The 23991-nt window shown below is 33.8% G+C and overlaps 1 protein-coding gene across 3 annotated transcripts in view; it reads right to left on the bottom strand.

Moving 5' to 3' along the window:
* The window catches only part of LOC110028156 (protein RETICULATA-RELATED 5, chloroplastic-like), a 64917-nt gene that overhangs the window by 12428 nt on the left and 28498 nt on the right, over positions 1-23991 (bottom strand). Inside the window, exons 4-7 of one of the 3 annotated variants that reach the window (XM_020729896.1) lie at positions 20349-20456; positions 19616-20164; positions 11019-11141; positions 5004-5337 (exon numbers count right to left, since the gene is read on the bottom strand). In XM_020729896.1, coding sequence (XP_020585555.1) covers positions 5287-5337; positions 11019-11141; positions 19616-20164; positions 20349-20456 — 831 coding nt within the window. In that variant the 3' untranslated portion in view covers positions 5004-5286. Of the gene's footprint in view, positions 1-5003; positions 5338-11018; positions 11142-19615; positions 20165-20348; positions 20457-23991 lie in introns of those variants that run through there. The other 2 variants (XM_020729894.1, XM_020729895.1) reach the window with 2 other exon arrangements.

The raw sequence follows: 23991 nt of genomic DNA, 5'->3' as shown, positions 1-23991 counted from the left end.
TATATATATATATATATTACATGGGTTTTTGTTGAATTTGTTTGGTTTATTACATACAATGTGATATGGTGTTTGAGAGTATGGAGGTTGGTTTTCCTTTTATGCCCTGCAATGCTAATCTGCAGGCTTTCTCTATCTGTTGCGTCTGTTTCAGTGCTACGTAGCTTCTGTACTTGGATTGTTCACTGCAACAGTACTTCTACAAATTGGAATTGGACTTAAGAATTGCTCTCACTCTTTTTTCTCCACTGATACAGGTTTTTACCTCCTGGAGTTTGTCTATGTTTATTCTCCCCTGCAGCTTGTTTGCAGCCCTTTCAAGCTGCATTTTTTTTAAGCAATGCGACTTACCTTCTTGGGCTGCCTCTTATCTATCTTACTGATGGTTTGGATTCAACTGGTTGCTTGCTTATTTTTTATGCAAACTGTTGATGTTGGATATAACTGGGTGCCTTTCTCTGCAATAGTTCTCTTTTATATTGAACTGGGATCTCAGGATTCACTCTCTCTACATGGCTCTGGAATAACTGTTTCACTTCCTTCTTCTAGTGGTCTGTTTTTTGTTTTGTCCTCATGCAGATTTCAGATGGGACTGTTACTGCTAATGATGTAGTTGCCTTTGTTTGTTGTGCTATTTTCATAATTTTCTGTTTTCGTAACTGTGTTAATTGGGAAGGTCTTTTTGGAGTACTTATTTTCTCTTTGGGTATAAATGAACATTTTTTGGAGGATCCTTTTGTGTGTTGTATACCTGGTGTATTGGGACCCTAGGGCTGTGTAATATGTATTTTTTTGCATTTATAGTGGACGCACAAACCAAATCTTTTGTAACATTTTCCCCAATTAATAAAATTTCCTCCAAGCTTCTTTAATATATATATAGATATACATACCTATGCATGTATATTGATACATAAATATGCATGTATATACGTGCATATATATATATATATATATATATTAAGAAAAAGAAAGCATATATATATATATATTTAGAGAAGGGGCTTTTCTATTTTGGTAAAAGAGTTTTACATCTGATATAACGGAATTCCAAGGAATCCCCATGAAGCAAAATCTTAAAAGATCTATTTGGGAGACTAGAGAACAAAACTCTCTCACTATTACAACCATTTTTGACCTGCAGTTTGCTGATAGATTTCCTTCTCTGGGGATATGTGTCCAGATGACCTTTGTTGATTTAGATAAGAGAGAGATCTTCTTGATTCAGTGGATAAGCTGCCATGGGATGTTGGAGTTCTTATGCAAGATCTGGATGAGTTGTAAGGCATCAAACTCCATATGTATGTATTTGAACCGTAATGATATTGCTAGCTTGAGGGCCCAGTCTTCAGGGCCCAGTAGACTGCAGCAAATTCAATCTCTAAGGCATTGTTTGTGGCCACTGGTGATTGGAAGAACCAAAGACAATTTTCATTGTGATCTCTGCAGAAACCTCCAATTCCCGGAGCAACCTGAGAAAAACTTCTATTAGTGTTGATCTTAACCCATGGTTAAGCAGGCCTTCTCCATATCACTTTTTATATTACATGTGTCTTTAGTGAACTAGCCTCCCAATAAGTCTGATGGAAAATTTTCCTGATTCTAGTTCTATAGGAGATAAAGTTGTTATAGATAGCCACAACTGATACATTCAGATTTTCATGTTTAGCATTGTTTCTAGCCATCCATAAGAACCAAGCAATGATTAGAATTATGTATTGTTGTTGTTGCTCCTTTCAGTCATTCCAAAATTCTTCTATACTTACCAAATTGTTAACCATAGATTTCAACCTCAGAACTCCAAGGATTTTAGTCCAAACAGCTCTAGAAGTTTGGCAAGTGATAAATAGGTGAATTAGGCTCTTCTCCTCTTAATAGCATAGGTTATATCTTGAAGCACCTCTCAGCCTCTTCAATTTCAGGATATCATCTGTAGGTAAGAACCTTTTGAACAGCTTCCAATAGAAAACAGACATTGAAGACGTAAACATTTTGTCCCAGATTAATTTGCCCCAGCTCATCTCTTGTCATCTGAAGGTAGATCTAAAAATGAACTTGTTTACAGATTGGCTAGCAGGATTTTACAGGATGATTTTGTCTGATTTTCCACGATCTATTGGAATTGCTTGGAATTGAAGAATAGTTTCCTGAGGAGTTCCACATCCAAATTGTTGTCAATCCAGAAGTCATAAACTTTGTTGCTTGTTGCAGCACTATTGTTGTCTCTGTCACTGATTTTGACATTTGTCATGTGTCAAGTTAGAAATCAATATCACCCTTTCCCACATCCTATATGAAGGAAATTTCTGCTTGTTGTCTTACTTGAGAAGTTTCTTCCAGTGTTTAGAATCCCCCAGCCTTTGTTGAGCCTTGTTAGGACGAGATCTTTGTAGAACTTTCCCCACATGAATTTGGCCTATAATGAATTGTGAGCTCTAAATTTAATCCCCTGCTTATAGTAGAAACATAACTAATCTGTTGGAAAGGTTCGCAAATTTTATTCCAGCTAGACCAGTTTATTTGTTTGTGCTAACCCTCCCAAAGAAACTTGTTGAAAGTTATTTCTAGCATTCTTTGTGTACTTTTCTTCATCTTAACCATTTGTAAGGTAAAGAGAGGGAAGGAGGTGAGAATTCTTCTAAGAAAAGTGAGTCTGCCTCCATTGAACAAGAAAGAGCTGGTCGAACAGTTTATTTGAGCTGACACCTGGCTCACCACCTCATCATATTGTGTTTGTTTTCCCCTTCCTTTGATGAGTTGTATGGCCAAGTACTTGTGTGGGAGATCTACCTGTTTGAATCCAGTAAACTATTTGATCCAATTTTTTTACATTGTCGCTCGTTTTATTGTTGCCTAGAATTTGACACTCGTCTTTGTTGAACCTCATGTTTGTCATATCTTGGAAGTTGTCTAGTAGTGACATGATTTTCCTCACAGCTTGCTTGCAACCATTGGTGAACACAATTATATCAACCTAAGCAAGGAAGCTAACCATACAGTTGGACCTATGTTGATAACTGATGTAGAGAAAGTTTTGATGGGCTTGATTAATCATTCTTGACAAGTAATCAAATGCCAGAATGAAAATAGTTTGAGAGAGAAGATCCCCTTGTTTGATGCCTCTCCAAGCTTTGAAGAATCCATGATATTCCACCTTGATGTTATAGTGAGCATTGGTCAGCCATCTATTCATGAGATTACAAAAATCCCTGCTAAAGTCTCTAGCGTCCAATATATTTAGTATGAAATCCCAACTTATTGTATCATATGCCTTCTTTAGATATAACCCAACTTATTGTATCATATGCCCTTCTTTATATATAATTTTAGGATTATATTGTCACCCCTGCAAGGCTTGTTAATGTCCAATAGCATCTCCTGTGCCAACAGAATATTATCAGTTATACATCTCCCTTATATAAAAGTTGACTGGTTTGAGGTGATGAAAATATTCATGTGTTGTTGTAATCTGTCCACCAAAATTTTACTAATATTCTTAGTAACAGTGTTTGTGAGACTAATTGGTCTAAATTCATGCCAAGTGTCCTTTTTGTTTTCCTTTGGGATTAAAACCATAGTTGTGATTGTGAAATATTCAGGCAAGTCAGCTCCAAGGAAAAAGCTTTGGACAGCAGCCACCACATCCTTTTTTATCACTTCCCATGTTTTTTATAAAAATCAGCTGTGTATCCATCAGAGCCTGCAGTTTTGTTGTTGTCAATGGTTTCCAGTGCCATTTTGATCTCCATTTCATCTGGTACATGTGTTAGGTTGAGATTATTGGTCATATCTCTTCCCTCTTCAAATAGAACTAAGACACTTTGTGATGATTTGACTGAGTGTATGCCAACATATTTTCAAAGAAATCCAAAGAACTTTTAGCAATTTGTGGGGGTTATGTTAACCATATATCTTGAAGGGCCTTGATTTTGGATTGCATTGAACTTCCTTCTATATTTGATTACTGCTTGGTAGTACTCTTTTTCTATCACCATATAACATTTTGGTGACAACTGCCTTCTGTTCTAAGAATTGCTACTCAAGATTGATAGCCTTCCCTAGGGACCCAACACACCAAGTATACCTGCCTTCTGTTGAAGGATCCTTCCCAATTTTTTCCAAATTTCCCGTGCAAAAGGGCATAAAAAATAAAGATTTAAAGCACTTCCGAACATTTCCAAAGGCAACATTGTGAAGCTAATCTCAGTCCCTTAAGCTTCAAGATGTCATCAAAAGGCAGTAAGTTTAGAAAATTTCTCCATAAGAATATCGAGATTGAAGGAGTGAGACATTTATCCCACATATTAGCTCCCCATTTCCAAAGCTCCCCATTTCCAATTTCCAATTATCAAAGCGATGCAATGAGTTATAAAGCATTTTTGAGATGGATGTGTTTCGGCCTGATTTCCAATGGGGTTTGTCTTTTGTGTTATTGCCTAATGGTATGTTAGAAATTTGGGGGGTGAATTCCCCACACAAAATCTCTCAACAAATGCAGATTTCATTGCCCTTCCAAACAAAAATCAGAGACAGAGAAGTGAGAATGTAAAGAAGAAGGGAGAATCACTCAAAAAATCAACCCCCAATTATAATACCAAAAAAAAATGCTTCCATCACCAATTTCCCAAAAAATAAACCTATTAGCCTCACTTCTTAACTTTAGAATTGACTTCCAGATTTTAGAATCACAAGGCTTCCACTCAACAGCAGAAGGATGATGAAAAGAACAATATTTATGATATTAAAATTGAGCCCAAAGGGAATTCCCTTCTTTAAATTTGAACCAAAGTTTAAACTTGTTGATATCAACTATATGATTTAGGCCTTTAAAGCCAAGGCCACTGGAGTTTTTAGGTTTGCACAGTTTTTGCCAACCGGACCAAATTTTCCTAGTGACATTTCCCGCCCATATAAACATAGTAAAAATTCTCTCCAAAGTAATTTTGTGTGGTTTTCTTTAAGTTCAGCACCTGTAAAGCATAAAGAGGAATACTTTGTAAAGCACTTGTGAGAAGAGTTAGCCTGCCCCGATTAGATAAAAAAATGTTCCTTCAATCATGAATTCTGGCTTTGATATTCTCAATTACAGCATCCATTTGGGTTTGTTTCTTCCTACCTCTAAAAATATTTATACCTAAATATTTGATAGGAAGAGAAAAGATATAACCTGAATAATTGACGGACAGGTGATAATGTTTTGTTTCACCGATTTTCTAAAGAATAGCTGACACTTAAAATGATTTAAAATGAGACCGGATATGTTTTGAAAAGTGTTTAAGGTGCCCATCAGCCTTTTAATGGAATTCTTGCCCGCGTTAGAGAATATGATAGCATCATCTGCATAAGATAAATGAATCACCATAATCTTAGATTTGTAAGAGAATTGTGTATGTTATAAAAGTAGTTGTTATTTCTCAATTAATCGTGTGAGATAATCAAAAGCAATGATTAAAATTGTGAGAAACAAAGGATCTCCTTAATTGATGCCCCTCTTAGCAGAGAAAAACCCATGAGAAACACTATTCACCAACACAATATAATAATTATTTTCAAGCCAACTTTTGATAATCAAACAAAAGTCCCTGAGAAAACCTTTAAGAAATAGGACAATTAAAATAAAATCACACTTTAAGTGTCAAAAGTTTTTTCGATCTCAAGTTTCACCACCAAATTGCCACTTCGGCTTTTCTTATCCAAGTCCTCAATGAGTTTTTGAGCTAGCAAGATATTATCAGTAATATCTCTATCTTTTATGAATGTTGATTGTTGGGGTGTGATAAAAATAGATAAATGAGGTTATAACCTGCCTGCTAGAATTTTGCTGATGACTTTAGAAATCAAAGAGGTTAGACAAATTGGCTTGAAGTAATTCTGACTATTTTTTGGTTTACCTTTAGGGATAGCACACTAAGAGACGAGATAAGGTATTTGCAAGCGTTTTCACTAAAGAAAAACTTTGAATAGCTAGAATCACTTCCTTTTTAATGATACCCAAACATTTCACATAAAACTTAGATGTGAAGCCATCAGGTCCGGCGGCTTTGCTTTTATTTATATCTTGGAAGGTTTTGAAAATTTCCTCTTCAGAGAGAGGATGAGAGAGAGAGAGCTTTGATATATAATCATTTTCCCCGTCGAAAAGAGTAACAAGGGAAACCTGAAGAGAAGAGTCAAATAAATCAGTGTAATAAAGAACAACGCTGCTACCAATTTCGTTTTGCTTAGTGTTCCAGCATCCACTTGTGTCCTTTATCATGAGGATTGAATTTATGTTCCTTCTATATTTAATGGTGGCATGAAAATACTTGGTGTTCCTATCCTCATCATTGAAATAAATATCATTAGTTTTCTGCTGAAGAAAGCTCTCCTCCACAATGATAGTGTCAAGAAGAAACTTGTGAATAGTAGTTAACTCATCTGTAGAAGCAAAATTATTCAAACCCTGGGATTCCAAAAACCAACCTTCAATTGTGCCTCCAAGACTTTGTGACGTACATCGACAAAAACTTTCAAATTCCAATCCCAATCCCTAAGCTGAGAAGCTACTTTTTTGTGTAGTTGTCATAGTAAATACCAGGGGCTGTCGGCCCCATTACTAATCCAGGCCAATTGAATTTGGCTAAAAAAATAGGCATGAGAAGTTCAAATATTCAAAAATCTGAAATTATACTTGGGGAATTAAAAAAAGCCAAGGATAAGAGAATTGGATTATGATCAGAGGCAGCATGATTAAGATGTTGCATAGTAGAAACTGTAAAATAAACCAGCAAATACCGGTTAGTGTAAGGATTATCGGTAAGCTTGTCACAAAATTTTTTAATAAGAGGCATTTCACATTTTACCCCTCCCTTCTTCTCAGAATGGTTTATTATCACATTGAAATCCACACCAAAGAGCCAATTATGAATAATGTATCACTCATAAGAGCTAATTCTGTCCATAGTGATAATATATCATGAATAGAACAACCAGTATAAATAAAAGTAGCCCAACTGTGAAATCCCTCCATTTTGAATCCATTTTGAAGGAACAAATTGAAGGAACAAAGGACAAATTGATCATCGTCTTCAACAATAGATAAAATGACTTTAGGTTTTCAAAAAACCAAAATCTTAATGTTGATATTGCAATAATGATTATAGTGTTGAAATCTCATCAAAATTTTATCTTTGTTCACAAAGACAAGAGGTTCAAGAATAGCAAAAATAAATAGCTTAGGACCCTACATAAGTATTTAACTCTATTAAAGGAGTATGGGTCAGCTAATCCCTTAATATTCCAAATCATAATATTAAACATCATGAAGTAGTCCACCCCTCCTAGAAATTTTAATTAGGGTGTGATGCTGCTCCCCATCGGAATGATAATTGCCACAAGTGATATTAGTGATGTTCCCCTCATTGGGATGCAGAAACTCATTATTTTTCTTCCCCCACTTTTTTGTATGTTTTCCGAATAATCCATTCATTTTCTTAAATTGCAGTTATCTCATTCAATTTTATATGTGGATTAACATCAAAGATAATATTATTCATATTATTATTCATACCATTTTCATACTCCAAGTGTGGTGAGCATCAGGACCGTGAGGTCCTACCTGTTGACACACCAAATTGTCAACAAGAGACGCAGATGCAGCCCCTACAAAAGGAACATCATTCAGGTTACAGGAAGTAACTTAAAACCCTTCAATATTTCCTTCCAAATTAACAACATTGACAGAATTACAATTGGTATTTGTGATATTAGCAGTAGATGTGGGGTTTGAGTGAGCAAGAGCAAGAGGAATTCCTTCTAAATTTTCAGCATTCAAAGTATTACAATAGGTAGTAGGTGTGGGGCTTGAGTGAGCAAGAGCAGGTTGAGGGTGTTTGAATGGCGCACCGTTTCCTTAAGATTTTAAGTGAGGATGTAAGTGAAGATAGAGAGTTAGAGTGCCCAAACATACGACAATAAAAGCAATAAAGAGGTATTGTTTAATTACAACCGTTTGCCAATATCATTTATGTTGCGAACCAATCCAAATTTTCACAAGAGAAAGTGGAGTAATATCACGTTCAACCAGAACCCTAGCTTCAAATGGTCGATAGAGATTGAAGGTAAGAATGTGTGCTTTGAGAGGCTTACGATATATCATGGCGATAGAGTACAACATTTCATGATTAAAGAGATGAAATTTCAGACCTGGGAAACGCAACCAGATAGGGATGGTATGGGGTTCTGTGAGCGGGTCAAAATCGGCTGTCCATTTCAGAATCTTCATCGCATGATTATCTATTCTGAGTAATCTCCTAGCAAATAGACGAGTGTAGTCATCGTTATTGGATATTTGAATAAGTATATGTCTCCCATCTAGTTGCCCGATTTTCCACTCCCCCGCCAAATGCATTAACTCGAACACTTTTCGAATAACGTCAAGTTAAGGGTGTCCGTAAGGAAATTTACCGACTAAGGCAAGGCGACAAGAGGAAGCTAGAATACAATATTCGACGTGAGAGATGAAAATAGTTGATTTCGCGATTTTACGGCCTGCTTTCTTGATAAAATCAGAATCACCGCCAAAAGCTAAAGCTTCATAAAAGGAGTGCGGGAACATACAAGATTTAGGGGCATCAATTGATTTGTCACCGGCAAGAGCTTCGATGTTTGTTCAATCGGAAGCCATCGTCAGAAACAGAAGAGGCGAAGAGGAGAGAAGAGGAGACGAGACGAACTATAGGGGTCGCCATAGAATCACCTCAGAGGAAAAAAGACCCTAGCAGAGCGAACGCAGTCATCGTGTTAAAAAAATTTTGTGTGTGTGTGTGTGTGTGTGTGTGTGTGTGTGTGTGCATAAAATAATCGAGGCACTGCCTCAAACGTCTTAAAGCATAAAAAATTGAGGCATGTGCATCTGATTAAAAGAAAAAATGCAAACCTCACATTAAAGCTTTATTTGTGCATGTTTGAGGCACAACTCTAGGTGTGAGTCTCAAATGCCTTTTAAACAATGGGCAGAATAATAATTTTAAAATAAATAAATTAGTCTAAGGATTTATGAGTGACACTACTAATCTCATGGATCACTAAGTTTTCATGAACTAGATAAAAAGAGAAGAATTTTTTAGTTCAATGAAAAACTGACGGAGGTAAAATTGATGGAAATATATATAGATATATATATACACTACAATATATGTAGTAAGCAAGGACCTAATATTGAAGCAAGCACGGCTACATAACATTATTATTGATTATCCCTTGATACTAAAAATATGTTGCTAAGTTGATGCACCTTGAAGCCTTTATACTAGTGTCTAGAAATGTTCTAGCATGCTTCTAATTTTGGCATCAATGCTTCTTATACTAACAATATCAGGAAATGCTATTTAAATTTTCTGACGAAAAGGATGTCATCTTACTTCAAGGGATTACATAATATCTCTTGACCTTCTAAAGAGTTACCATCAAATAAAATATCAAGGGAGACTTCATCCCAACAAAGAAATTAATGTTTGTTTTTTGATATTTGATAATCAAGATTGGTAAGAATTTTCTTGATGTACTTCAACTAATTAGAAATTATTTATTTATGTAATTTCTTTTCTTATGAGAGTCATAATGTTATAAGCCCAGTGGAATAATTTAGACCTAATATTTAAGCAAGCACGGCTACATAACATTATTATTGATTATCCTTTGCTACTAAAAATATGTTGCTAAGTTGATGCACCTTGAAGCCTTTATACTAGTGTCTAGAAATGTTCTAGCATGCTTCTAATTTTGGCATCAATGCTTCTTATACTAACAATATCAGGAAATGCTATTTAAATTTTCTGACGAAAAGGATGTCATCTTACTTCAAGGGATTACATAATATCTCTTGACCTTCTAAGAGTTACCATCAAATAAAATATCAAGGGAGAGTTCATCCCAACAAAGAAATTAATGTTTGTTTTTTGATATTTGATAATCAAGATTGGTAAGGATTTTCTTGATGTACTTCAACTAATTAGAAATTATTTATTTATGTAATTTCTTTTCTTATGAGAGTCATAATGTTATAAGCCCAGTGGAATAATTTAGACCTCCAATGAACTAACTGTAATAAAAAATAACTTCTCAGGCTATATGAAAAAAAACCATAAAGAATTAAATGAAGATTCCTATAGCTCACAGGTTGGTTCTTTGCCTTTTCCTTGTGTTTGGAATACTCAACAGTTCAGATCTTAATTGAAGAGTTAATTAATTTAGGTTTTTTTAATAATGCCTACTGAATCTACAATTTGTTCCTACGAGCAATAGTATCAAGATAAACTTCATGTCGATACAGTATCAAAAACAATGAAATATTAAATACTTAAATGTCGCCTAACGGTTCTGCAACATTGATTTTCTACAGATTTGCCAAAAACAAAATACTGTCTACTTTCATTCCATCAAATCTGCATCAGGAGAAAAAGCTGGCTCCCAAATAAAACTTCATGCAGCAAAGAAGACCTAAACTGTTGGGAAAAACTTTGATATCAATCCAGACAAGTGTAATACGATTGTAGGGCGAGAATAATGGGCTCCACAAATTTCCAAATTATAGATGAGAAGTTGTGATTTGCTGAACCAAGCAGAAAGAATCAAGCATACCATTAAGTTTTCCATGCATGGGGGCATTTACACACAGCACACAATTCTTATGTATTTACATATCTCACACCTAAACTTTCATATTTACAAGCATAGCAATATTAACACTTTTTAAAAGTCAAATCCACCTTTTCATGCATAAGTTTAAAGCACCAAACTGCTACGTATGTAAACATGTAAGTTATGTGTGAGATATGTAAATAAATACGAATTGCATGCTACATGTGTAAGTTCCCCAAAACATGTAAGGCTATAATGATATATTGAACGTGCATGCATATGGAAAGTTTAATCGCGTAAGTATTTGTATCAAAAAAAGCCTTTAACAGGCATTGAATCACTTGCTACAGGACAGCTAAAAACAAAATATAAGGGAGAACAGTGCTGTAGAACCAAACCTGCGTTCCCCAGTACGAGTTGAATGTCCGAACAATGAATGACAATATATTTGAAAGTATAGGATTATTATAATAAGATAGTAGATAGTCTGAAAGCCTATGCTCCACAATTCCAGCAATAACCTACGGTACAAACAATTTCACATTATCTACACTAATAAATTCATACCCAAGGAAATAATGTTTAAAAGTTTACACTCGCAAAACATTTTTCAGTCTAACCATATTAGAAATAATCTTATACCAACTAATAAGTGATCAAAAACCACAAAAAATGATACAATACAGCATAGGGCTGAAGAAATACATGGTCATCATAATTATTCATTGTCAACATGCATATTCAAACATCACTGAGCCCATCTTCACTCAATATTGAATTCCATACAACTAATTAGGGTTGCCAATGTATCTTGTTGCTTGCAAACTCGAAGCCATGCTCAATTAATAGCTCAAATTTTACTCACTGACTAATTGTGTTGACCTCAAGTGACATTAGAAGATTGTTATATCAATGAGCTCCTACGTTTTCATCTGGGGGCATTTACATACGTACGACCCAATACGTATATATTTACATATCTAAAATCTAAGTTTATTTGTTTTTACATACGTAGACCTAAGTTTATTTGTTTTTTTTAATACCATCAAATCTTTGACATCACATCAAAAATACAACCATTTTTCACTTTTAAAAAGTGAAATACATCATTTCATGCATAGGTGAGATGGCATGTAATAAAAATTGAAGTTAAGGTGTTAGATATGTAAATACATAGGAATTGAGTGGTTTGTATGTAAATCTTCCTTTCACCTCTTATAGTAGCAAAACGGAAACAATGCAATCAGCATGCATTCAAAATAATGACTAGACAACAAACGGAGGGCTACATAAAACTTTAAAAGCAAATACATTGAACAAGCTTTAAACATCACAAATATCATAATATTAAATTCAAATGATTTAGAATGTCATATATAATTCAGGTCATAAATCACTTATTTCATAACCAAATATCACAACATTTTTGAAATATTAGATGTACGTTTAAATGATCTTCAAATAAATTATGTTAAGTATGAAAACAATTTTAAAAAATGAAAAATCAGATAGTCTCATCTTTCCTTTGAAAACAATAGAAATCAAAATATGGATGGTAGGACAATGTATATCTCCTAATAAAAGTCAAAAAAGTTCTCCCTTCATAGAAAAGTGCAATTCACCTCCTACTTTTGTGCTCAGCCTACCACCTCTCACGGACTTCAAAATCAAAATCAACTTCATTAAAGAATTCTATAATAATAAGACATATAGATGAAGATTCATCAGTTCTCATATTTTATTTTCATGCCATAGTCACGTTTTTGGAACGAGATAAGATAAAACAACTTATAAAAGCCAATGCGAACATAAGCTTAACATGTGATTCTCAAGATCACAAGTAACAAAAAATATTCTAGAAGTTATTAATATCACATTTTTAACATATGTTCTAGTTTTATGTATTATAATGAGATAAAAGAGCTTGAAGACGCAGCTGAGAAAACATCATTTTTACATGTGCTTCTGAAGACCAAATAAAAACACGAGGAAACTGACGAAAACACATCTACTTTTACATAGGCTTATCAAGATTAAAACTATCAAATATGTTCTACTTATTATGCCGTTGTACAAAATCCAAATAAGGAATTAATTTGAAGGATAGTAAGCCCCTGCGCATGTAGTGGCTATAATGCTATAATGCCAATTCCAAGGATGGATGGTTGTATTCTCTAGAAATTTTGAAGAGAGTTTTATTTCTCGCTCTCCGAATGCATTACACCTTCCTATATATATATAATAATAAAAAAAAACCAAAATATGAATTCCAACAAAAATAAGGTAAACAAAAAATTGAAATATCTAATAAAGGAAATACAATTAGTGAAATATATTCTAAGGATTCCTTTCTAATACAGATTGACACTTTCCAATACTCCCCCTCAAGTTAGGATGTATATATTATATAGACCAAGCATGGACTTTAATTTATCATGATTGACCCTTAGTAGTGCTTTAGCAAGAATATCAGAAATCTGGAGTTATGTAGGAACAGCTGAGCTGAATAATTACATTGTTAACCTTTTCTGAGATGAAACTTGGTCAATATCGATGTATTTTGTTCTATCATAATGCACAAAATTTTTTGCTCTACTAATAGTTATTTGATTATCACTGAACAGCTTAATTATGTCTTTCATCTCAACCTTAAGTTCCCTTAATAGCCTTTAAATCTACATTCAAATCTTGCTCTTCTCCGAGGACAACAACTTGTTTTTTGTTTCTCCATATGACAAGATTTTCCCATACATATGAACAGCCTATCAATTATCCCTCATGTCCAACTAGCAAATGTGTATATCTCAATCTTACAGTTTTCAAATCTTTTGAAGAACAAACTATTTCTAGGAGTCATCTTCAAGTATCTCAGAATTTGATTCACTGCTTCAAAATGATCCTCATTTGGGTTATGTGTTGGCTTACTATACTAAATATGCAATATCAGGTCTTGTGTGTGATAGGTAAAGTAGTTTGCCCACAAGTCTTTGATATGTTTCTTTGTCAACTTTTGTTCAGCCTTGTGTTGGAATTCGTAGATATGTCAGAAGGTTTACACCCAAGCATAATAGTTTCATCTAACAGGTCTGAAATGTACTTCCTTTGGGATACGAAAATTCCCTCTACAGACCAAGCCACCTCCATTCCTAGAAAATATCAGAGATTCCCAAGATTCTTGATTTCAAATTATGTTGCAAGCATCCTTTTCAGTTTTATAATTCCTTTGAACATCACCTGTCGCGATAATATCATCTACATATACTATGAGAATAACAATTTTGCCTCTAAAATTAGATTTAACCAGCAGTGTATGATCAATTTAACATTGATGATATATGTTTGTAATCATTGTTTTAGCAAATATACCAAACCAAGTATGAGGAGATTGCTTCAAGCCATATAAGGACTTCTTCAACTTGCTAACCAACCTGATGTTCAACCTATTTTTCAAGCCCGGAGGTATAGTTATATAGACTTGTTCATCAAGTTCGTCATTCAAGAAGGCATTTTTGCCATCAAGTTGGTATAAAAGTTAATCATGATTCACTACAAAAAAATAGTTGAACGGCATTAAGTTTTGGGACAGCTACAAATTTTTCATGACAGTCAATCTCGTGTGACTGTGTGAAGCTCTTAGCAACCAACTAGGTTTGAATCTCTCTACACTTTATTTTCCTTCGTATTTGACTGTGAATATCCACTTGTAAACTACAATATTTTTTCCATGAGGGAACTCCATAAGTGTCAAGGTGTTACTCCTTTCTAAAGCCCAAATTTCTTCCTCAATTGTTTGTTTTCATTTTGAAAACTTTAGAGCCTCTAGAATACAATTGGGAATCTGCACACCATCAAGGTTTATCACAAAAGTCTTATATAATGGTAGCAACTTCCCATAAGCTATATATCTTTCAAATGGATGACCAGTGCACTCTCAAATACCTTTCCTGTATGCAAATGGTTGATTCAAGTCGACAATCATCTCGGTAAGAGAGTCATGAGTTTAAGAATACATACCACTATGTTTATCATGAGGGTTTGGTCCTGGCACTTGACAGTCCTGAGCCTACATAGTGCCTCTACATGCTCCATGGTCCGTCTGGTATAGACACTAACTTCCTCATCATTGGTGTCATGTTGAGGAATAGAGACAATTTGGACTATTTCTGTGTCAGAGTTTGATTCTGTAAGTAAAGTTGGTTAAGGTGGAGTAAAGACAAGTGCTAACTGAGAGACAAAATTTTGTTCAATTAAAAAAAAACTGGTCATAGTATTTTGGATAGAATCCCAAAACTGATATGCCCTCATTCTTCCCGTGAATTTTAGATTCGGGAAAATAAAATTGATTCTCAAAGAAAGACATCCATGAAGTCATACATTTTTTTAGTGATTGGAGAGTAGTATTTGTACCATTTTTTATTGGATGAGTAACCGACAAAAATGAATCTGAGAGACTTGGATAAAATTTTGTGTGGTGCTGCTGATAGATGTGAATGAAGAAGAAACAACAAAAAATCTTCAATAGTAAGTCATAAGAAAAAGAGTGGATTTGTGGGTAGGAGTCCATGAGAAAATTACGGGAAATTTGAGAATTTATTACTTGATTAAGGCATCCTATTGATGAGGAATGTGGTTGTAGGAAAAGCTTCCCCCAAAAATATTTATGCCCGTGATTAAACAACAAAATAGCATGGGTCACCTCAAGTGTCTATTTTTTTCTTTCCATTATCCAATTTTGTTGAGAAGTATTTACACAATAAATTATATAGATAATATCATATTTGGAAAGATAAAAGCTAAGGATTGAATTAAAGTATTCTTTAACATTATCATTTTTAAGAATTTGAATTTTACTTTTAAGTTATTTGAGAATCATGGAATGAAGGAATTGAAATTTGGTGGTGCTTCAAATTTTTTTTTTCATAAGGAATGTCCATGCTATTCTTTTGTGATCATCTATGATATACAAATTATCGTGTCTCATTTATAATATTAAATTGTGAGGGTTCCCAAATATCAATGTGAATTACAGAAAAAAAAAATGTTAAGGCTTGTATTGCAATTTGGAATATGCATGTCTGGTATACTTTGAAAGTTGACAATCTTCATAAAGATAAAGGTTGTATTTTTTAGTGATAAATAAATGTAGAAATATCTTTTCCATGTATGTAAAACTTGGATGACCAAGGCGATAATGACTCAACATGGCTTGACTTTCAAACTAGGGCTTTAAGTGTCGAGGCACTGATCTGTGACAATTAGGTGTTGTAGTATGGAACTTGGCAGTTGTTCTATAGCATCTGAGCGCCACCAAACTAAGGTCCTTTTTCCACATCTTTGGCTTGGGCTAGTTCAAAGGAAGGCATTGGGTGTTTGGCAGCTATTTGGCTAACACGTATGTGCTACTCTTATGCTTAGCCCAAAATTTCATCATTTGATCTCCTATCAGTCTAATCACCTATACATTGCATATACAACCACAAATACCATGAAAAGTACAAAAATAATACAAATAATATAAAAATATCAAACATATTTGATACACGTCAAATACCCCGAACTTAAACATTACTTGCATTCCAGTATTTCAAAATCTAATATAGGAATTGGATTAACATTGGGTAGATTTAGATCAAGAATTTTAGTATCTTTTTTAATAATTCAACAAACAATTAAATCGAAATTCTCAAGTCCCTCCTTTAGGTAGAATTCTCATAGCAACACCTAATATTCTGATATAACTCACATTAATAATAGATTTATACAATTCATCTCTAATTACTTATGTGAGATAAAAATTTCATGAAATTAATACTTCACACATGAAATTTGATTGGTTATACACTTAAGAAAATATTAATTTTGTTATTATCATGTTGAATACAAAATTTCAAGGATAAGTTAACGAAGTTTTAATCATATGACTTATTAGAAAAATTTACCAATGCCAATTTTTAATTTGAGCTTCCCTCAAACTTCTCCTATGTTCAAGGATTTTTTCTTCAATTTAAGCACGAGTCATTTTTATTATTCTTTTTCTTTTGATTTTCTTTTTCTTCTCCTTTTGAAGGTATTTTTATTGAGTTTAAATACGGGCCATATCTTAAGTCAAATTTTCAATTAAATCCTAATTTTTCCTAAAAACCTATAATTAAAACAATATTATCTAAGAATTAAATCATTTGAGTAGTGATAAAATTTTACAGCGTTGAGGTATTAATTTAATAAATATTCATTGCTCATATTAAGAACTTATGAAAAATTATATCGATTAGGTATTAATAGATTTATAAATCGAGTGCTAAAGAGTTGTTAACCCTATTCACACACTTTAGAATTTTCTATCGCTGGAATTTAAATCAGCTGCTTGTTATTAGAATTCACCACTACTTTTATCTGTCTTTATCCCGTATTTATATAGACTCTAAAATTAAATCTTTATTTTAATTTAAAGGGCAATACTTATACAATAACTCCCCCAAACTTATTTTGTACTCAGAATGTGCAATGTGCAACCAATACTAAATATAAAAAAAGGTATTGAATCATAAACATACAGAGTAACTAAAAAATACCTACTATACTAGCACATTTAAGATAACAAATCAATAGACAGGCAAATCATAACACATCACTCACATGTTATACAGCAAACCACAAGTACATCATCGAGTTCTAAATTATAAGAAAATTAAACATCATCAATGTGCCTAGACTATGTGAGAGGTAGGTGATTCTAGGAATTCTGGTAAGCAAAGAACACACAAGCACACCAAAAAAGCAAAGAAAATACTTTAGATTGCCTCCTAATAAGAGCTTAGTTTAATGTCCTCAGCTGACTCAACCACACACATACATCATAAAGCATGTAATATAGCAATCACACTACAAGAAAATGCTTGGGTTGTCTCCCAAGTAATTCTTGATTTTATGTCCTCAACCCGGCGATGATAGATTAATCTCAAAATTTTTCTCTAGAATCAAATATCTAGTTTAATAATCTTCAATTTATCATGCAATATTTGAAAAGCATTAGAGAATCGCCTAACGATTTCTATTATGATCCCGCATTTTCCTCTTATTAAAATATTTCTTTTTCTTCCAAATTCTTATTTAAAATCTATAGCACATTTTCTGTTTCCACTCTGAAACATTAGTGAGGAATATAAGGGGTGAAAGAAGATTATGAATTTGAAAATTTATTTTCTCATTTTGCGCTGCAATAGTAAACTCTCATTTTTATAATTCACTATTCGCCCTACCAGGAGCAAGAAAATGTCTACTAAAAATAATAAAGATCTCAGCATCTTCATTCATATCCAACACAATAAAATGATAGAGAAGATGAAATTTTCTACTTTAATTACCATAAACTCCCTTAGGAAAGTAAAAGAACGGTCAGCTTATTGAGGGGTCACTTTGATAGGTTAAAACTCTTCTAGTCCTAGTCTTTTAAACACTGAAAATGAATTAAATTTATGTTAGCTCCTCAGTTCTCATAACTAATCTTATATAGTGCATGATATAGTGCATGAAATGATAAAACTACTCCGGTCTTTTAATTTTTGAAAAAAGTTTATTTTTTAATTATAACAATACTTTTTCAGTTAATACCACGGTTTCAAATTTTGAAAATTTGTATTTTTTGTTCAAAAAATCCTTCATAAATTTTCTATATCTGAGAATTTTGTTCAAATGCTTCAGCAAATGAAATAATCAATAATTCAAATTAATTTATAACCAAATGAAATAAATCCTTCATAAATTTAACATAACTTTTTCACTAACCAGCTCCAGCACAGCTAGATCACAACATATTTTAAATAATCAATTGGTCGAATTAATACTAAATTAAGAATAGAAGATTAACACATCACCACCACAAAACTCCAGTCTAATCACAACATAAAAGTTAAACATTAAAGATAACAAATTCCTTTCTCAATTGGGCCAATAGACCACTAGACTTGCCTCGCACATTGTGGTGAAAGAGATTCAGCTAGTACCAATTAAACCATCCACATCATTGTGAGTGATATCCTTTGTTTTTGTCTCAACAAGCCCAATAAACGCAGAATTATTCTCGACAACAACATGCTTCCAAAATTTCCCGTGGCCCGCTTGCGAGCCCCTCTACAATTTCAAACCATGATAGAATTCATGGATTCACCGAAGGAGACGCGACCCCACTGATCGTAAAAGGTCAGTTGGCAAATAGAGCAAAGAAATATAGCTAAGAGGCTAAGAGTTGATCTTCGCCCACCAAAATTATGTTCACAAGAATGAAATTGGCTTAAAAAGGGGACTTGTGATCCATATAAAAAATCATGATGGGAATGTTCATAATATCTCGAAAGGATAAGCAGATCATGTTTGTTAAATTTTAAAGTTTTAATTTCTTGGTAGAAATTGCCAATGCCAATGACATTAATTTTTGTATCGAACTGTTGAAATATTGAAATAAAAGAGAATAGCAATAAGAGTATGCAAACAAAGTAGGATAGTTATCAAGGCTTAATGATCGGGATAAGGTATGCAAACAAAGCAGGATAGTTATCAAGGCTTAATGATCAGGATAATGAGACAAAAATTTGAGCCATTGGATGGAAATCCAAATTACAACAATATAGGTATGAATCTAAAAACAAATGGATAAACATTTTTTTTAAATTTTAATACACAAATATGATAATTTGGATTATTTGTGCATAGGGATTTTTTCTTGATGGAGTTTGTTTAGGAAATGAAAAGAACTTAATCTTCTTGTAATTGCCTATATAAAGGCTTAATTTCATGCAAAGGAATCACGCAGCAAAAAATTGAAACTTCTCCCAAAGCTTGTTTTTTCTTTCTCAACCTCGTACTGCATAACATTCTGTCCTACAGTACCAAGTTGTTAAAATCAGGAACTGTAGCAAGTTATATTTGGTATTGTAGCAATGTAAGACGATAGACAAACTAGGAAATCATAAAGAAGTACCTACTCAAGATACAATACCTGATATCGCAGATTTGCTGATGTTCCAAGAAAACAACTATAAACAATAGCTGATTTCAATATGGGAGTTCGTTTCCTATTTCCATCCGTGATAAAAGTACCATTCAGATACTGCCGGATGGCATATAAAACATCTGAAGCAGCACCAGCTCCAACACTAGAAATAAAACCAACACTGGCAAGTTTCAGGCCTCCAAATAGCACTGATGCCAATCTCTGATTCACATTCCAGTCCTTTCCAACCATACTCTTTTGGAAGGCATTGTCAGGTAAGGATCCTAGAAATCCTTGTAGCAATTCTAATTTATCCAAGGGGGAGCTATCTTGAATTTGAGAAAGAAATGACAAAGTTGGTGCAGGCAGCCACACTGTAAAAAAATCGACCACAATACCTCTGATGGTATCAGTCAGGACATAGTCAATTTCTTCAAAAAAGCGGCCCTTCCGTCTTTCATATTGTGCTAAGAGGGTCGTTGTTACTGATATAGTTTCTTCAATAGCTAAACGATTAAGAAACTTGGGGTCAGCCAGTAATCTTTCTCGAAACCCCTGTAAAATAATGAGAATAAAGGCTGATATTCCTGATATCAACTTTCCTACGTAAAAGCATTAATGCAACTCTTACAAATGCAAGTATTTATTCATTTACCCATCCAAAGCATCACGAATTTCAAATATTCATGAACAAGCTACGCTTGGTAGGAAAAAGGAAATTGTATCAACATTTACTTACTTGAAATCGATGAAGGAGTTCAGCAATAATAGGATACTGCTCAAGGTCAAAAAAGTTTTGCAGTATCTCAGGAGATACTACTCCAAGGTCAAGACCTTTTTGTAGATCCTGCATAGCAGAGGAAATATGGAATTCAGAAAAAATTAGTTTTATACTAAAAAGTACAAAACAATGAGAGAAAAATAAAATAGCTGCTTCATTAGGGAAATATAACACAATTATCTAGAGGTAAAACACTTCATTAAAATAATCCAGAAAAACAAGATTTAGGTTTAAATAGAGAAAATGAGATCTTATAGAATGAAAAAGCGAAAGAATGCAAAAAACTGTCCAAAAAAAAATAATAATAAAGATGTTCACCACTGAGATATGGACCATAGGATCCAGAAGCTCCAAGGTGGAGGAAAGACACCCAACATGAATGAAAATGATGCATTGCCATCATAGCCTTAATGTATCTGTTAGGGGTAAGCATAATAAACTCTTCTTTCTTGCATTTTTCCAGAGTGTCGCATGTGGTGTTTGGCAAGAATTAAAGAGAAATGATGGCATTTCATTCCAACATTTTTGCTGAATGTATACAAATCAACGAGAGCTTCTAATAAGAAAAATACAAAAAAACAACTGAAAAATAAATACATAATTAAATACAATAAGATAACCCATGGATTTGTGAGGTGGCAGCAATGATCCAATGATCAATGAGGTGGCAATGAGAATGAGGAAAAGAAGAAATCAATGGAGGGTTAGTTCCGTGCTGCCATCTTGAGCCAAATATAAAGGCAGCATGGACTTAAGAAAAGAAGCAGGCAGATATGAAGGCAGCTGAGTGTAACAGTAGCAGAGCAATTTTATTTGATATTTTCACTCCCCCTAAGAAAATGAATGGATATTATCCATTCGAAATTTACATATTATTTTTTTTATAAATTGCCCCTAATAATCCTTCTGTGAGAAATGCGAGCAAGTTGTCCATCTGTGACAACGAATGATGTAGAAATTAAACCATTGAATAGCTTCTCCTTTATAAAATAACTTATATTTATGTTCGATCAGTAGCAGGAGATTATGATCAATGTCCTGAAGTTTCCCTCTTATCGATTATACTCTTGACATAATTAGCATCTGCACAGGCTGCAAGTGTCAGATCCTCCCCCTACATGAATAAAATCACTTTACCTGGAATTTCTTAGAGATATTGTAAAATTTCATATACAATATCAAAATGTGATTCTTTAAGATTGTGCATGAAATTGCTTACCACGCTAAAAACACTTAGCAGTATATGACAAGTCCACCATAAGTCTTTGACATGCAATGTTTTATAGCTGTCTTCTGGAACATTATCAAGTTATAATTAAATTCCATGAAACTTTTGTTGGCTTGCATCGCAACCTTCTTGTTTCTTTCAATTGTTCGGCTATATATTTATGCTTCAATGTAAGAATTTATATCAAGAGTGTGTAACGTCAATGCAAAGAAAGAACTTTAGCTTACCTAATTATTTGACTTTAAATTATTGGAATAACCTTCTCTTTGAAGTCACTAAAACTTTAGAGTAACTACCTTTTATTTAGATGTCCTTCACAAAATCTGACAATGCGAAGGCTCTCCCTGAAACCGTGTGTTAGGTAGATAGTGTATGGTCACATTGACTCTATTTTTGACACATGTTAAGTATTAACATGGCAAACCTCTAAAACCATAATAACCTTGGAGATTGCTTCAATTGCCCATTTCCATAAGACCTTAATATTACTCCTCAAGATCAATATAAAAGAAGACATTCTTTATGATAAATTATTACATTTTGTAGTTCTAGTTAGATGATTAAGGAGAACCATCCAAACAATATTTTCTCAGTGAAAAAAAGAAAATTTTAAAATATCCAATCCCCGTTTGTTTGAATGTAGTCATTTGCCACTAATCTGACTTTATACTTTTGTAATGAGTTTTTAGATTTGTACTTCACAGCAAAAGACCAATCAATACAATATTAGTTTCCTTCCTGTTAATAGTGCCACCAGTTCTTATATTTTATTCTTTTAAAGCACTTTGATGTCTTCTTGCATGCCTTTATTTCAATTCTCATTACTTTAAAGACAATTTATTACGAGGACGCCTAGCCTAAGGGCAAATTTGTCTTTTGTACGCTTAAAGACAAATTAGTCTCTTATTATTATTATTGTTGGGTATATACATGAGAATGAGTTGTGAGTCATAGGTCTAGGCTTTTATGAGAGATTTCCTACCTCTCGAATTGTACGAATTGGGAGAGACAGCCTACTTGTCAAATTGTAGGTATTTATCATTCATGTGAGTTACTTGGATTTTTGCAATAAAAATTTTCTTTTCCCCGTAATTTCTACAAAAATCTATGCGGATTTAAGATTTTGGGAATCAAATCTAAGGATCAAAAGCTCAAGCAAATTGCGGCTTCTTGGGCGAAAATTTTTCACAGCTCCACGGGGCTAATGAACTCTGTTTCGCAATCAATTTTTTTAATATGAGAAATTCATTGTACCTTTCCTGAGCTTTTTCACTGACGAATTTCTTCCTATCGAATGTTCCTTTTCTCTTACCCTTTTGTCTTACGATCCATTGCAAATCTAGATAAAAGCAAATGAAGGAAGAAATCAGTCTAAATATAGTTGATATTTGACTTATAAATGCAGGTATAGTACAAAATAAACAATACCCAAGTGATTTTTTTTTCTTCTCCATTATCTTTCCAAAGAAATCCCGAAATCTCAAGAATTCAGAAGAAAACCACAGCTAAAGAAGAAATGGCAAAGCTTAGGGATGAGTTTTATCTTGTATAAGATGAGATGTAGATGTTTCAAGCCCTAATAATGCATACACGAGCCTGGATGGTGAAACCCTAAGTGACCTCTTCGCAGCTTCGAGATGGGTTGGAGGGGGATCCGCGTGAAATAAAATGAGCCGAGCATGGGTCATTTTCGATATTTATCGGGTTGAAGCGTTGGAGCTTAAGTGTCGTGGTTTGGCGCCTAGGCGCCCGGTTAAACAGCACTATGGCATTACATTCAGTGCCTAGGCGCCCACTTAAACGGCGCCATAGCGCCACTTTAGACGTGGCAGTGCTTTTTTTATAATAAATGTGAGTTAATTAATTAATTAAGCATCGCCTTGACTTAGGTGTATAGATCTTAATTCGCACGACCCAACTTCATTTTCATCATTTAATTTTAGAATTTTTAATCCTCCCCCAGTTTCATTTGCTTCAGTACACTCACAAACACAAAGGATCGAAAGAGCTAACTCTTCCTCATCACATCTCCTTTCTTTACTTCCAATTTCTGACACAATCACCTTCCAAAGATCAATTGGGTGTTTTTAAAAATTTTGTTAAGGTAAATCATTAACAAGATTGTACCTGATATGTTGGTTTATATGTTACCAACCTTATGTACTACCTCGCCTCATAAGATATACTCCACTAACAATATTAAGAATACTATCAAGGTCATCCTCACGTTCATCGCCAGCTAGGTTATTAAACCCATCTGATGCCAACAACGTCAGATAAAAGAAGAAATAGAATCTCAATGGACCTGTCCAATGTCCAAACCCAACGTACCTCCAGTAAATCCTGAAGATTAATTAAGAACTGATCGTAGAG

The sequence above is a fragment of the Phalaenopsis equestris genome, unplaced genomic scaffold (genome assembly GCF_001263595.1).
Source record: "Phalaenopsis equestris unplaced genomic scaffold, ASM126359v1 Scaffold000495, whole genome shotgun sequence".
Lineage (NCBI taxonomy): Eukaryota > Viridiplantae > Streptophyta > Magnoliopsida > Asparagales > Orchidaceae > Phalaenopsis > Phalaenopsis equestris.
This window is presented reverse-complemented; position numbering and strand designations above follow the sequence as displayed.